This window comes from Mesoplodon mirus (assembly GCF_964341445.2).
Source record: "Mesoplodon mirus genome assembly, chromosome: 12".
Classification (NCBI taxonomy): domain Eukaryota; kingdom Metazoa; phylum Chordata; class Mammalia; order Artiodactyla; family Ziphiidae; genus Mesoplodon; species Mesoplodon mirus.
This window is the reverse complement of record NC_138988.1, coordinates 35,702,058-35,718,123: the sequence shown is the minus strand read 5'-3', so window position 1 is coordinate 35,718,123 and position 16,066 is coordinate 35,702,058. Positions and strand designations below refer to the sequence as shown.

At 43.9% G+C, this 16,066-nt stretch overlaps 1 protein-coding gene and 1 pseudogene across 5 annotated transcripts in view; both read right to left on the bottom strand.

The window, feature by feature from the left end:
- The window catches only part of DCP1A (decapping mRNA 1A), a 60,144-nt gene that overhangs the window by 4,235 nt on the left and 39,843 nt on the right, over positions 1 to 16,066 (bottom strand). The window contains exons 6-9 of one of the 4 annotated variants that reach the window (XM_082638779.1): positions 15,819 to 15,932; positions 4,179 to 4,928; positions 2,149 to 2,214; positions 33 to 251 (exon numbers count right to left, since the gene is read on the bottom strand). In XM_082638779.1, coding sequence (XP_082494905.1) covers positions 33 to 251; positions 2,149 to 2,214; positions 4,179 to 4,928; positions 15,819 to 15,932 — 1,149 coding nt within the window. The remainder of the gene's footprint in view (positions 1 to 32; positions 252 to 2,148; positions 2,215 to 4,178; positions 4,929 to 15,818; positions 15,933 to 16,066) is intronic. The other 3 variants (XM_082638778.1, XM_082638776.1, XM_082638777.1) reach the window with 3 other exon arrangements.
- On the bottom strand, positions 6,446 to 8,203 carry LOC309813711 (ferritin light chain-like; annotated as a pseudogene). The gene has a single exon. The product of its transcript is annotated as a ferritin light chain-like (transcript).

Genomic DNA, 16,066 nt, shown 5'->3' with positions numbered 1-16,066 from the left:
AAATTCAAAGACTAAATTGATATCCTACATACCTTAATTAGATGTATTAATGTATCCTGGAGCTGAGACTTGCTGAGGATAATGGAAAGCTTTCTCTGATTTTCTGATGTTCCAACAGTGAGAGGAGAAGGGGAGCTTGCTTTCCTCTCAAGGTCTGAGGACCTTGTAACTGTCTGCTGGAAAACACTTGGGGACAGCAGGACTGAGGACACTGCCGAAGTTGTTGCAGGAACCAGTGGGGGGCCTGCCACCTGCAGGGGAACAATGGTCATTTTGCACCGAAGTGTGGAAGCCAGCAGCCATGTCCAGAGTAGTGGACGCCTGGTAACAAGCATAAGCAGCAGGAGACTGGAGCCCAGAGTCCAGTGCTAACTATTTGGGGTTCAGATAAACATTCAGGAGCAGCATCTGGGCATTTTACATCTGGTTAGGAAGCCTGTTAGCTGAAGGATAAAGAGTCCATTTATATGGTAAGGATGCCCTAGAGTTGTTATGAGAAGCCAGGCCCAATCATCACAGAAGGGGAATCTGATAAATAACAGCAGGGTATGCACAGTAAGAATAATCCTGTGATAAATCAAACATGTAAAGTTTTTCCATGAGGGGCACAGAAATGACTGGAAGAGGGTGTGAAGGAACTTCTTGAGGTGATGGAAATGTTACATAACTTGGCTGGGTCGTTACCCAAGGGATATACGTATGTTAAAACTCAATTAAAAAATCTGCATTTTATTATACGTAAGTTTTATTTCAATAAAAAGAGAATTAAAAAAACCCAGTTATATGAAGCATTAGTTTCTATCTTTTTAAAAATATTTATTTATTTGGCTGTACTGGGTCTTAGTTGTGGCATGTGGGATCTAGTTTCCTGACCAGGGATCAAACCTGGGCCCCCCTGCATTGGGAGTGCGGAGTCTTAGCCACTGGACCACCAGGGAAATCCTGAGCCTTAGTTTCTTTGGTGGTGTTCAACATATTTATTATACCATTACAGGTATCAAAGATATATATATATTTTTTTTTGTGGTACGCGGGCCTCTCACTGTTGCGGCCTCTCCTGTTGCGGAGCACAGGCTCCGGACGCACAGGCTCAGCGGCCATGGCTCATGGGCCCAGCTGCTCCGCGGCATGTGGGATCTTCCCGGACCGGGGCACGAACCCGTGTCCCCCGCATCGGCAGGCGGACTCCCAACAACTGCGCCACCAGGGAAGCTCCCAAAGATACATAAATCTAATATCTATCTCCTTTCATTTAGATGTACTTCTGGGCTAATAATGGCTAACCATCAGAATACACAAAGAGTAATAATTAGTATTTTAAATAATTCTCACATTTTGATACAATCAACAGAGAGCTATATATTTTTCTCCTCCTATCTGTCACCCTCCTCATTTACAAATAGCCAAGAGCTTGCCATAGCTTTGAGAATGTGGTTTCTGGGTTCTGAGCCATTTGGTTTGTTTTTTTGGTGCAACACCAGGCTGAGAGCTCCCGCTGATCACCATGCAGCAGGACAAGCTACAGAAAAGACCCATTAACAAGACCAGTCAGAAGCTGGCTATACTTTAAATTATGAGACTTGAGGAGCGGTGTAAAGGCTCAATGGCAAAAGGAATGTAAAAGTTTAAAAACTGAAAATAATAAGTGTGCATGTCAAGGCTGGTAGGTAATGGAGGATGAGGGCAACTTTTAAAGAATGAGGCAGAGGAGAAACAGCAAGACACAGAGCACACAGGCCTGGGAGGCTTTGTCGTCACAGCAACGGGAAGCCAATGAGAGCAGCGCAGTGATGCTGCCCTGTTTACTGAGACACCACAGCTCTTCCAGGGCAAAGACAATCTCCTACTCATAGGGACCAGGCTGACTTGCTCTCAGCAGTCGCCCATTCACAAACACTGAGTGAGTGCCCCTGCTGTGGCCCACCCTGCCCTCCCATACACACAGTCAGGGAAGACATCACTGCAGACAGATGCCTTGAGGCCTACAGAGGCCACAGCAATGAACTCTGCCTAGGGGAGCAGGAGGGGCCATCTAAGATGGGCCTAGGCTTGAAAGCTAAAACTTTTCACTCAAGTGACAATGTTTTACTTCACACTCAGCAGAAGAACTTAAACATACTGTGCTCTTCAGAAAAAGGGAATCCTTACCGGGATGGCACTGGGTAACATCTTAGGCTGGGCAAAAACTTCAGGATCCTGGTTTTGCTGCATAGACTGCAACATTTAAAAAGACAAGATGAAAAGATGCAGCAAGTTTTAATTAAGATTTCTTAGTTACTGTGGAAAAATCTAGGTTAGCAGCAGTAAGGAATAGTTCAGACATGAACTGGTTCCTAGACTCCTGAGGGGAGAGGCTGACCAGAACTTGTGACAATGCAGGATGAGAGCTCTGGGACAGTACCCGATCCCCTTCAGTTCCACCCGAGAACAGGGGTGCGTGCAAAGCCTTGAAAGCGTCTCTAAGGAAGAAGCTGAAACCTGTGTCTCTTATAAGAGCTGGGACAGCCCAAGCCTATTTTTGCTGTGAAGGCTGTAGAGATGCAAGCAAGATCCTGGCAGTGTGATACCTCCTGATAAGTGATTTAAACTTTGGACAGGTGGCACTAAATAGTCTTCATACAGAGTCACACTTCCACATGCTAAGTTTTATCCCCATTCACTGGGAGACAAAAAAACTTCCTGTGTAGAGCAAATACATTAGAACTCAATAAAGCCCAAGGTCCTAAAATTCAATACTGCCACATAAATGAAAATGTACATGTTTGTGAGCTTCCTTCGCAAGGGGCATGCTGGAGAGCAGGGTGCCATTCCAGAGGTCAAAATCTGGAGGGGGTGGCATTCACCACTGCTGGTTGTACTTCCAGAACAACAGGAACAGTGGCAGCAGACACACTGCAGGGGTGTGATACCTAACTGTTAAACAACATTTTCTCTCTTCCTTATACTGCAGACAGAAACAGCAAAAAATGACAATTTAATGATGTAATCGGGACACTAGGTTTCCTCTTTTTCTGTACAGAATTTCAATGGAATGGAAAAAATACTCCATTAACTAAGAAATAATATTCAATTATTATGATGGGCTCTTCTATATAATATTATTTGGTAAAATGTTAAGAGTTGGGGACTATAATTATTAAAGGGCATGAGACTAAAACCCTGAAAGGTTCTACCCCCTTTCAGTTCTGTGATCTTGCACAAGTCACTTCCAACTCTGACCTGACTTCCTCATTTGTAAACTCACCGACCTTATAAATTGAGGGACAAGCCTCTTCTTCACCCCCACACCCACTTCACCACTAAGTCCCACTGATCCTACTTCTTAACAAATCCACGAGTCCACACTCCCCAGTGCAGGCCCCCACCAGCTCAAGCCTGGGTGACTGTCCCAGCCTCCTTCCTGATGGGTCATTCTACTTCCATCTTCTCCTTTCCCGGCACGCCACCCTTGGCTCAAAGCACTTAAAAGACTCCCCAGGGCCCTTAGAACAAACCTCTAACTCCTTGACACAATTTACAGAGTTTTGCTCATCAACGAATACCTGCTCCCCTACGTTTCTTTCCACGTAGATCCAGCCACAGTGCAAGTTCAGCAAATGCCCTCTCATGTCCAGGCCTCCGTATGTGCTATTTTCCTTGCTTCCACATACTCTTCCTACCTCTAGAATAGGTCTGGCTAACTTCTACTGAGCCTTCAGATCTCAGCTGAACATCAGTTTCCTGAGGAAGCTTTATTTGACCCCAGACCTCCAAATCTGGGATGGTCTGATGGCAGCCCTAACGCTCCTGGCACAAGGCAGGCACTCAGTGAGAGTACTGAGGGAGCCGGGGATGGAACAAAGATTGGGATAATCTGGATCTGTGATCCCGAGTCAAATAAGGACTTCTGGAACTGTTAGGCAAAAATAAACAAAAAACCCTAAAATGTACACCCGGGAAGGAAAATACAAATACTGTTTCTTAGCTTTTATCAGTTGAAATAACTTTGGGAAGTGAATTGAGTTACAACACCAGTTACCAATGGTCTGGCTGATCACTGCAGGGCTTCTCTCTCCTTTCTTCTAGCTCCTGACACACTCAACAGCTGTCTCTTTAAACAACTGTCTCCTGTCAATTAAAATCCAGGTCTTTGCAGTTTCATCCCACCCAGTTACAGCCACCCACCCTCCTGTCAGTACCTGAAGGGGAGCAAGCACCATGTTGCTCAGGGAGGCTGAGGCTCTTGCTGCTGCTGTCTTCATGGGAGGCTCTATGAAGCTCTCGGGCGTGGCCAGCTGGCCAGCTGCTGCAGAAAAGCTGGGTGCCACTGCACCTTTCCCAAGTGACTGTGACTGTATTTGGTCATGCTGTGGGGTCAACCTGAGTTTCTGGAGAAGATCAACGCTTGGGAGGGATGTACCGGCTGTGTTTGTCACACTCAGTGGGGCCCTGAATGGGCTCTGGCTGGCAGTCAGACTGGTGTGGCTCAGCTCAGGGACTGGCTGACTCAGAAGTGGAGACCTCTGTCTAGGTGTGGTCTTCACTGCTTGCATCATGGTGGTGTTTCGGGGTAGGCTTGGGGGAGCCTGTCCAGTAGAAGCTTCTGCTGGTAGAGTAGGACTAAGCACAGGGTGCAACGGGATCGCATAGCTTGGGGCCTGCTTTTCGCTGGACTGTGTGATGGAGGCAGGAGTGATTAGCACCGGGGTGGTGACTTCAGGCTGGACTGAGTGGTGGGCAGCAGGATGGACACCCAGGTTTTCTGACTGAGGGGTCCCTCCTGGCTCAAAGGAAAATGGTAGGAACGAGCTGGGATCTTTCTGGGAGGCATCTCCTGGCAGCTTCTCCACTTCTTCTGAATCTAGACCCAAAACTGTTGGCTGTTCCTTTGGCAAAGAGGTTCCAAATAATTCTTCCACTGTCAGATGTTTGTGTCCAGACGGAGCAGACTGAAAAACAAATCAAACCACCCAATGAAAGAAATCTCTTGCAAACCAGCGCAACTAAACTTCTTTTCCATCAACCAAAACAGTTTGCAGAAGCAAGGTTGGGTGGAGTCTAAAAATAGGAAATGGAACAAACTGAAGATATCCTCAGGATTAAGGCCTAGGTACATCTATCTGGTCTCCCCAAGGTGGTGGACAGAAATCTGCATTAGTAGTAAAATTCCAATTTTCCGGACTCTAGGTGATAGCTTAGAAATCACCTTTTTTTTGTTGGCAAGCAGATATAAGGTGAAGGGGCAATTACTTTACTTCAAAGTTAATTGTGCCTAATTGCCCTATGTCAGTCACACATGGTAGGGAAATTACACTCAAGAGGACAGAGGGACCAAATGCTGATCAAGCAATCATACTTTCATTTTCATGATTTTTGACTAGAAGGTAGGCATTGCACCTTGAGGACTAGGCCCCAAATACCAGAAAATAAAATTAACTATTAAAAAAAATTAAAGTATAGCTGATACAACATTATATTAGTTACAGGTGTACAACATAGTGATTCAATATTTTTATAGATCGTACTTCATTTAAAGTTATTATAAAATATTGGTTATGTCTTCTGTGCTGTACAATATATCCTTATATCTTATTTATTTTATACATAGTAGTCTGTACCTCTTAATCCCCTACTCCGATCTTGCCCCTCCCAATTTAACCATTTTTTAAATAGCTAGCCATTCCTCCTTCCTACTCCCGAATCACAGAATCCTTAAGAAAAAGCAAAGCATTTAAGCCTGAACATGTTAAATTTACATATATTTTAGTGATCTGGTTTATTGATACCACTGCAGCAACTCAAAGGAGAAATATTCATGCCTCCCACTTGTGAGCTTCCCTGCCCCTTCCCTTCAAGGAGTATTGTTGAATTCATTTAACCTTTATTTGCTGAGTATGCACAGGGTGGCAGGTCCTGCTCTGACCTGGGCCCAAAGGACATACCAGGAAGTAACAAAAAAAACTCCTACCCTGACAGAGCTTACATTCTCATGGGAGACAAAGTACTCTGAGAACACAAGCAGCCTCAACTTATGGTTTTATCCCTAAAGTGTATGGACTTCTTAGTTGTTTACATGAAAAAAAAAATTCACTGAAAACACATGATTTTCAGGGCCCCAGAAAGTCTATAAAGGCCTTAAAGTACACTGCATCTGAAATACAATGATGATAACACTATGGTATGATCCCATTTCTACAGGAAAACAAGCTCAGTTTTCCCCCATTGTTTGCTGCGTCCATTTGACAAATAATTAACGGTGTTAACCAGGTGCCAGGTGCATTGGGCTGTGAAGGGTGGGGAGAAGGACAGAGAGGGAGCTTCTGGGCAGCAGGCTCTTAAGGGAAGGGGGTTAGGGATCCCCGTTGTTGAGGGACAACAGGGAAGGGAGGACTGAGGATGCAGGGGAGCTTACACATAAGGGACAGAAAAAGTTTCGGGGGCGCCGCTGTGCACTTTCTCCCTGGTGTGAGGGCAGAAGCACCTGCTGGGTGACAGAGAGGTGGCCGGGAGAGCGTAGGTGGTGCGGAATAGCTGTTGGGGAGGAAGAGGCAGAAGCCTCCTCCAGTTGTAAAAAATGACAATTTCGTACCAAACCATTATATCTTAGAAAATAGTCAATGAAGAGAATTCTATTAATATTAAAGCTAACATAATGTATCTTGGCAAGTTAATGTGACGAGAGGCTTTGTTTAGGTGAAGGAACTCTCACATGGCACATTCAGGCCCCCGCTAACAACGCTGTAGCGAGACTAGTAAGACTGTCTTGTCACAACACTTTCTGGTACTTCAAGGGATTTTCCAGATTCACAGTCTCACTCCAAATACTAGGCAGCACTAACACCTCATCATAAACTGTGGATGTGAAGAACTGCAAAAGACTTTATATGGTTTAATATCCTTACATTTTTACTTCTGAAAAACTGCAGAGCTTAGGGTCTGAAATAAAAAGTACCTAGGTTCAAGTCCCAGCTGTTAACTGGTAAAATTACAGCATTTCTATGTAGTGTGCTCATTTGAAAACTGAGGGCAACTGTGGCTAATTGCCTCACAGAGCTGTTGTAAAAATTAAGTTCTCGATATAATGTCTGGGGCCCAAAAAGCATTCAATAATTGGGAGTTGGCTATTATCATCATTATATGAACCCAGATACAGTCTTTTTTTTTTTTTTTGCTGCAAAAAGCTTTATTGTTTCCATTTGGTCCAAGGCTTGGGACAGGGGTCCAGGGTGGTTAAAAAGCTGCCTAGTGGCTGCAGAGAGGGGCTTCAGGCAGAAGCCCTGACACCAGAGGGGCTCCTCTGGGCTCTGGAGGCTCTTTTTTTTTTTTTTTAAAGTGAGGTGGAATAGCTAGCTGCTTGCTTACTATCTATCTATCTATCTATCTATCTATCTATCTATTATTTATGGCTGTGCTGGGTCTTCGTTTCTGTGCGAGGGCTTTCTCTAGTTGTGGCAAGTGGGGGCCACTCTTCATCGCAGTGCATGGGCCTCTCACTATCGCGGCCTCTCTTGTTGCGGAACACAGGCTCCAGACACGCAGGCTCAGTAGTTGTGGCTCACGGGCCCAGCTGCTCCACGGCATGTGGGATCTTCCCAGACCAGGGCTCGAACCCGTGTCCCCTGCATTAGCAGGCAGACTCTCAACCACTGCTCCACCAGGGAAGCCCTCTGGAGGCTCTTAATCGTGCCAGAGGGTGAGACTTTCGAAGAGATACTCGCCCAGCCCAGCCTGGGGACCAAACAGCTTGCGGAGGTTGGTCAGGCGGTGACTCATCTTCTTGATGAGTTTCACCTCCTTATCTAGGAAGTGGCTCTCCAGGAAGTCACAGAGATGGGGGGTCTGGGCGGGCAGAACCCAGGGCATGCAGATCCAAAAGGGCCTGGTTCAGGTTCTTCTCCACGAGAATGGCAGCTTCCAAAGTGTCCTGGGTTTGTACCCCACTCATCTTGAGATGGCTTCTGCATGTCCTTGAAGAGGGCACGGCTGCCACACTGGTTTTGCATTTTCAAGAGACACTGGGCGCCCTTGCACTTCTTCCCCACCAATTCACAGAAAAAGTGGCCCATGCCCTCCAGAGCCACGTTGTCGCGGTTGAAATAGAAGCCTGGAGAGGAGGTAGGTGTAGGAGGCCCGCAGATGCATGCTGACCAGGCGGTTGATGGCAGCCTCCACCTTGGTGGAATAATTCTGACGAATCTGGGAGCTCAGGGTTGATCGGTAATAAGGAGTTAAGCTCAAAAAATGGTGTTAGCTGGTCCTGGTGGCCGAGGATAGCTGAGTGGCTGATTCCGAAGGTTACGACTGGAAAAAAGGTTGGAGGGTGGCTGGAGGCTGGAGTAAGGGGTGTCCCTGGGTCTGTTCCGTCCAAACACTGCTGAAGCAAGAGACAGATCTGCGGGACCAGTGAGCACATTGCCCCACATATACTCTTAACAGCAATTATGATAAATCTGTGTGTGGATATGTTTTAAAGAATATCAAATAATATGTGGGGATATTAAAAATCTATCAAATCCTTTCAGAATATCATCCCCTATAATGCAAAATAATAACAACAAAACCACTTGACGGGATATGGAGGCTATGCTATTATAAATCACCCCATTGTTCCCTGAGGCAAGGAGTCATTAAAGACAGCTGTTTGTTCAGAATTCACTGGTAACGTTTCAAATCCATTCAAAGTAATCCGAAATAGACAATGAATTCTGATATGGGACAGATGTCTCTTTCTCTCTGTCCAGGCCACATAACTGTAGTAGAATGCATAGGTTCCAACCCCAGGCTGGACACTGTGATCTACTCACTTTTGGATTCCTGGCATCATAAATGTCTGCTGATGAGCAGAGAGACAATTCCTTCCCCCTTCCCATTTCTAAAAGTTATGGTAAAATATACATAACAAAAGTTACCAATTTAACCATATTTAACCATATTTATACCTAAGTGTAAAATTCAGTGGCATTCAGAATATTCACAATGCTGTCTATTTACAGAAGTTTTTCATCAACCCTAATAGAAACTCTGTACCCATTAAACAACTCCCTATCTTCTCTCCCGGTCACCCCCAATGCCCCACCAACAGACCCCGGTAATCTCTATTCTACTTTCTGTATCTATAAATTTGCCTACTCTACCTACCTTGTTTAAGTGTAATCATACAATATTCGTCCCTTTGTGACTGACTTAATTTCACCTAGCATGTTTTCAAGGTTCATCCATGTTGTAGCAGGTATCAGAATTTCATTCCTTTTTATTTTTTATTTTTATTATTATTTTTTTGGCTGTGCCTCGCGGCTTGCGGGATTTTAGTTCCCTAACCAGGGATCGAACCTGTGCCCTCTGCAGTGGAAGCACAGAATCCTAACCACTGGACCACCAGGGTATTCCCAGAATTTCATTCCTTTTAAAGGCTGAATAACACTCCATTGTATGTATATACCACATTTTGTTTATACATTCATCTGATGATTGACAATTTGTTTCCACCTCTTGGCTGTTATGAATAATGCTTCATAAATCCTTAGTGTAAAAGTGTTGTAGTCCTTGTTTTCAATTCTCTCAGGTACATATCCAGGAACAGAACTGCTGGATCATATGGTAATTCCACATTTTAACTTTTTGAGGAACTGCCAAACTGTTCTCCAGGGCTGCTGTACCATTTTACATTACCATAACACTTGTTGGCCTTTTGTGTATGTTATTTGGAGAAATTTCTATTCAGCCCTTTGCCCATTTAAAAATTTTATTTGTTTATTTATTATTTTTTGGCTGCACCATGCAGCATGCAGGATCTTAGTTCCCAGATCAGGGACTGAACCCACGCCCACTGCAGTGGAAGCTCGGAGTCTTAACCACTGGACTGCCAAGGAAGTTCCCTCTTTGCCCATTTTTGAGTTGGGGTAATTCCTTTTTTACACATCATGTTTAGAACAAAATGGTGAAGACTGCTTGGCAGAAGAAGTACTGGGAAACTACACTAATTCTTATTCATTAATGCAAATTATGTAGGTTTTTTTTTGCCACGCCACACAGCATGCAGGATCTTAGTACCCCAACCAGGGATTGAAACTGTGTCCCCTGCAGTGGAAGCGCAGAGTCCTAACCACTGGACTGCCAGGGAATTCCCAATTACGTAGATCTTAACCACCATATTCTTATATATATATATGTGTATATATATATATATAAACACACACAAACCAACATTTAGACATACCTACTTTAAAAAACACAGACCACATTGGGACTATCTTGCAGAAACTTAAGAGTCTTTTCCAGGGAAGAATACTATTTTATGTTATAAGAAAAGGAGCAATCAAACAATAGGACATGGAGACGCCTCACCATGAAATACACCTTAGGCTTCATAAATGACATACATGATCCAGGTAGCAATTTTTACCTATCTAGTGGAACACAAATCAACTTTTGAACAACTAACATTACCCACATTTACATGTGAAATGTTTCTACACTTACACTTAAAAACTGGTATCTCTAGGGACTTTCCTGGTGGTCCAGTGGTTAAGAATCTGCCTTCCGATGCAGAGGACATGGGTTTGATCCCTGGTCAGGGAACTAAGATCCCACATGCTGTGGGGCAACTTAGCCTGCACGCCGCAACTGAAAAGATGGAAAGGAAAGATGCCGCATGCCACAGCTAAGACCCGATAGAGCCAAATAAATAAATAAATAAATATTTAAAAAAAAAATCACCTTCTAAGACGATTAGAATGGTGAATGTCTTATGGTGCCTGATGATAATGTTTATTTCAGTACAGAAAAACAGGGCTTACTTTGAAGTATAAATTTAATAAATATTTTTTAAATTTATTTATTTATTTATTTATTTATTTATTTATTTTTGGCTGTGTTGGGTCTTAGTTTCTGTGCGAGGGCTTTCTCTAGTTGCGGCGAGCGGGGGCCACTCTTCATCGCGGTGCGCGGGCTTCTCACTATCGCGGCCTTTCTTGTTGCGGAGCACAGGCTCCAGACGCGCAGGCTCAGTAGTAGTGGTTCACGGGCCTAGTTGCTCCGTGGCATGTGGGATCTTCCCAGACCAGGGCTCGAACCCGTGTCCTCTGCATTGGCAGGCAGATTCTCAACCACTGCGCCACCAGGGAAGCCCCAATTTAATAAATATTTACTGAATTAATACATATATCTCAGACTGTTGAAAAAACTGTTTTTTTTTAAAGTCTCTCTAAATCCTCCATTAAAAAATACATATATATATATATTTATTTTCTTTCTTTCTTTCTTTTGGCTGACATAGGTCTTAGTTGCTGCACGCAGGATCTTTGTTGAGGCATGCGGGATCTTTCGTTGCAGCACGTGGGCTTCCCTCTAGTTGTGGTGTGCAGGCTGCAGAGTGTGTGGGCTCTGTAGTTGTGGCACGAGAGCTTGGTAGTTGTGGCGCACGGGCTTGGTTGCCCCACAGATCTTAGTTGGGATCTTAGCTCCCTGACCAGGGATCGAACCTGAGTCCCCTGCATTGGAAAGTAGATTCTTTACCACTGGACCACCAGGGAAGTCCCCAAAACTGGTATTTCTAATGGTATGAAATCTACTTCATATTAAAAAATGGGACTTCCCTGGTGGTCCAGTGGGTAAGACTCTATACTCCCAATGCAGGGCGCCCGGGTTTGATCCCTGGTCAGGGAACTAAATCCTGCATGCATGCTGCAACTAAGAGTTCGAATGCCACAACTAAGGAGTCTGCATGCCTCAACTAAAAGATCCCGCATGCCTCAATGAAGATCATTCATGCTGCAACTAAGAACTGGCACAGCCTAAATAAATATAAATAAATAAGTAAATAAGTAAATAAATAATGAAACCATATGGTAGAATGCTGAACTCTGACGGCAAAAGCAGCAGAAAGTTTCCAATTTCTCCATGCTGCCTCCCTGCAACTTCTGCCAGGCCAGAGACAGATTCTCAGACTTTCTCTGGAATAGAGTGTGTGGTAAAGCTTTAGGATTTCAGAGGTATCTCACATGAGGCAGAATAAATGAGGTTACGAGGGCAATAAGAGTTATCATAGACAGAATGCTCCTTACACATGAGGCCCTGCGCTACACACTTTACACGCATTACTCTATTAACTGGTGCGGGCAGTACTATTATTATTGCCATTTTATAGATGATGACCAAGTAGAACAACAGAACCAGACTCCAACTTAGTTCTAACAAGACAGTCCATATTCTTAACCATTATGCCACCATCCTGAGATGTCCATCAAGCAGACGATAGGTTACCTACTCAATTGAGTGGTGATATGATCCTCTGGGGAACAGAGGTGCAGCTAAGACTTGAATAACCAAGAGGTGGATACAAGTCAAAAGGTACCAACTTTTGGAAATAAGTAACTGGCTGAATCAGTCACAAGAGGCTGAGTGGGCAGAGCATGCGTCTCCACACAAACTCCCCAAAGCTTTATAGTCTCTGAGTTGGACAGGACCCTCTCTACACTTCTCTGCCTCTGACAAGAAAAACTGGCTGCATTCCTCTAGTAGCTGGGCTTATTTATTCATGGATTCATCTTCCATCATCCATAGAAAAGGTGAAATTTTATTCTTTACTCATCTTTAAAGACTGGATTCTGAGTTCTGTAATGCCTCACTTAAATCAAGTTTTAGTCTGATCATGCCCCTAGGAAATGGAATTCAATGAGTGGCACCATGTATGGTACTCAAAAAAATTCTAATAAACTGTATCAGGGGACTTCCCTGGTGGTCCAGTGGCTCAGACTCCGAGCTCCCTATGCAGGGCGCCCGGGTTCGATCCCTGGTCAGGGAACTAGATGCCGCATGCCGCAACTAAACATCCCGCTCGCCACAACTAAAAGATCACACGTGCTGCAACGAAGATCCTGCATGCTGCAGTGAAGATCCTGTGTGCCACAATGAAGACCTGGCACAGCCAAATAAATAAATAAATATTTTTAAAAAACCCAAGAAACAAAACAACAGCAACAACAAAACTGTATCAGGTTTTCCATTGTTCCTTCCTCACCCCATAGCTCTTGCTGTTTAGAGAACTTCATATTTCTGTTTGGATTTATTGTGTCCATGTCAGATTTCCTACCTGATAGTGCCCTGGGCACACCAGAAGATACGATTATTCTTAACCACAGGAACCAAAAAACAATACAAAACAAACTAGGGAAATAGTCCCAAGGGAATTTTAATAAGTGAATTATGAAACTGAAATAAAATTTAATACTATTAAGGCTTGACAGCATTACTTGCTCCTCAGCACTAGATGGCAGTGTTACTAAACCACCATACAATCTGCATGCAGGGCTATGGATTTTAGCTAATTTTAGACATGTCTCTGACAATATCCAGATCTCAATATTTTACAAAATGCTGTCACTTTGGCTATAAAATGGAGTTTTGGGGGGTCCATTTCTTCATTTGGATCTCACAGTAAGTCTGTGAGTTAGGCATTGCAAGAATCCTTAATCCCATGATTCAGAAGGAAAGGGGAAGTGACTGGCCCACTGGCTGATAAACCAGACCAGAAGGAATCTGCTCCTTCCCTTGCTGCCTCTCTTAACATATATTTTTTAAAAATTAAGTTTTATATAGCACTGCTTTTTTCTTTGATTTTTTAAAAACACAGCATTGCTTCTAATATATGTTTGACCTTCAGGATCCTAAGTCCAAATACAGGAAAAATGGAGCAAAGGAATGTGGTATGCAAAATGTGGTTTAAATTAATTACCATCTACAAACCTAAAAACTTTATAGATACATTGCTGATGGGAATGTAAAATGGTACAGCCTCTCTGGAAAACAGTATGGCAGGGCAGTTTCCTATTAAACTAAAACATGCAATTACCAAATTACCCAACATTTGCACTCTTGGGCATTTATCCCAGAGTAAAGGGAATTTATGTACAAAAACCTATATACAAATGTTCATGGAAACTTTATTCATAATAGTCCCAAACTGAAAACAACTCAGATGTCCTTTAACAGGTTAATGGTTAAAAATGTTAATTCCACTCAGCAATGACAGGGAACTATTGATATACATAACAATTTCAATGAATCTCCAGGAGTTATGCTGAGTGAAGAAACATAATCCCAAAAGGTTGTATATTATATGATTCCATTTATAGAAAATTCTTTAAATGACAACATTACAGACCTGGAGACAGATTAGTCACTGCCAGGGGTTAGGGATGCCAGAAGAAGGCTGGGAGGGCGTGACATGTAAGTTAGTGCGATAACAAAAGGGCAACACAGAGGATTCTTGTGGTGATGGACGTCTTCTGTATCTCGACTGTGGTGGAAGACATACAAAGCTCTACATGGGATAAAATTGCATAGAACTAAATAAACACACGCACATACACACAGATGAATACGAATAAAACTGAGGAAATGTGAACAAGACGGGTATATTGTGTCAATATTCTGGTTGTGATATTGTAATGTATTTTACAACCTGTTATCAATGGAATAAATGGGCAAAGGGGACATGGATCTTTCTGTATTATTTCTTACAACTGCATATTAATCTATAATTATCTCAAAATAAAAAGTTTAATTAAAAAACTATGGTTTTCTGGGACTTCCCTGGTGGTCCAGTGGTTAAGACCCTGTGCTCCCAATGCAGGGGGCCCAGGTTCGATCCCTGGTCAGGGAAGATCCCACATGCCATGGAGCAACAAAGCCCGTGTGCCACAAATACTGAGCCTGCTCTCTAGAGCCTGTGTGCCACAACTACTGAAGCTTGTGTGCCTAGAGCCCGTGCCCTGCAACAAGAGAAGCCACCGCAATGAGAAGCCCACGCACCACAACAAAAACTAGCCCTGCTCGCCGCAACTAGAGTAAGCCCGCGTGCAGCAACGCAGACCCAACGCAGCCAAAAAAAAGGGTGGTGAGGGACTTCCCTGGTGGCGCAGTGGTTAAGAATCCTCCTGCCAATGCAGGGGACACAGGCTCGATCCCTGGTCTGGGAAGATCCCACATGCCGCGGAGCAACTAAGCCCGTGTGCCACAACTACTGAGCCTGCAAGCCACAACTACTGAAGCCCATGTGCCTAGAGCCCGTGCTCTGCAACAAGAGGAGCCACCGCAATGAGAAGCCTGTGCACTGCAATGAAGAGTAGCCCCCGCTCATCACAACTAGGGAAAGCCCACGTGCAGCAACAAAGACCCAACACAGCCAAAAATTAAATAAATAAATAAATAAATAAACAAACAAACAAACAAAATAAAATAGGGTGGTGAGAGAGGCTCTCACCTTTATGGAAGACACTAGAGATCTGAAGGAAGAAAGGAAGCAAGCTACTTCTAGGAGGGAAGTCTTCCAGGCCAAGGGAACTGTAAGTGCAAAGGCCTGTGCTGAGGCAGAGGCATGTGTGGCATATTTGTGGAAAGGCAGAAAAGCCAATGAGGCTGGGAGCAAGGCAGAAAGATAGAGGATGAGGCCAGGGTTAGGGGGGCCAGATCAGGTAGGGCCTTGTGAGCCACTGCCATGACCCTGGCTTTTATTTGAGTGAGATGAGATACCACTGGAGGAAGGCCATGATCTAACTTATGTTATACCAGGATTACTTTGGCTGCTGGGTTAAGAATAGGGGAGGGAGTGGCAAGGGCAAATGCTGGGAAACCAGACAGGAGGCTATGGCAAAATCCAGATGAAAGATAGTTACATGGACCAGGGGATATGACATGAGAGGATGACATTACGTTGCTGCCTGTACATACATACTTTGACAGATGAACAACAAATCAAACTTGTACTGCATTAAAATCCCTACAAAATGTTGACTCTGTTAGGTTACCTTGGATGAAGTTAGGGCTTTAGCTGTACAAACCTTATCTTGGGACCCGGATGGCGTCTCTTCTAGAGTCTCGGTGCTTCCCAGATTGGAGATCTGAGTACTTGGCTGTAACCCAGGGCTGGAGATATTTGAATTGCCCATCTGATTCTTAAATTAGAAGGAAAAGTATATCATGTGAAAAGCTTGCTATTCTTTGGCTCACAAAACAGCATTCAAGGTTACTAGAAACATTATTTTAAAAGTCAAGCATAAAATCCCCCCAAATGTTTGCTCTGGACCTA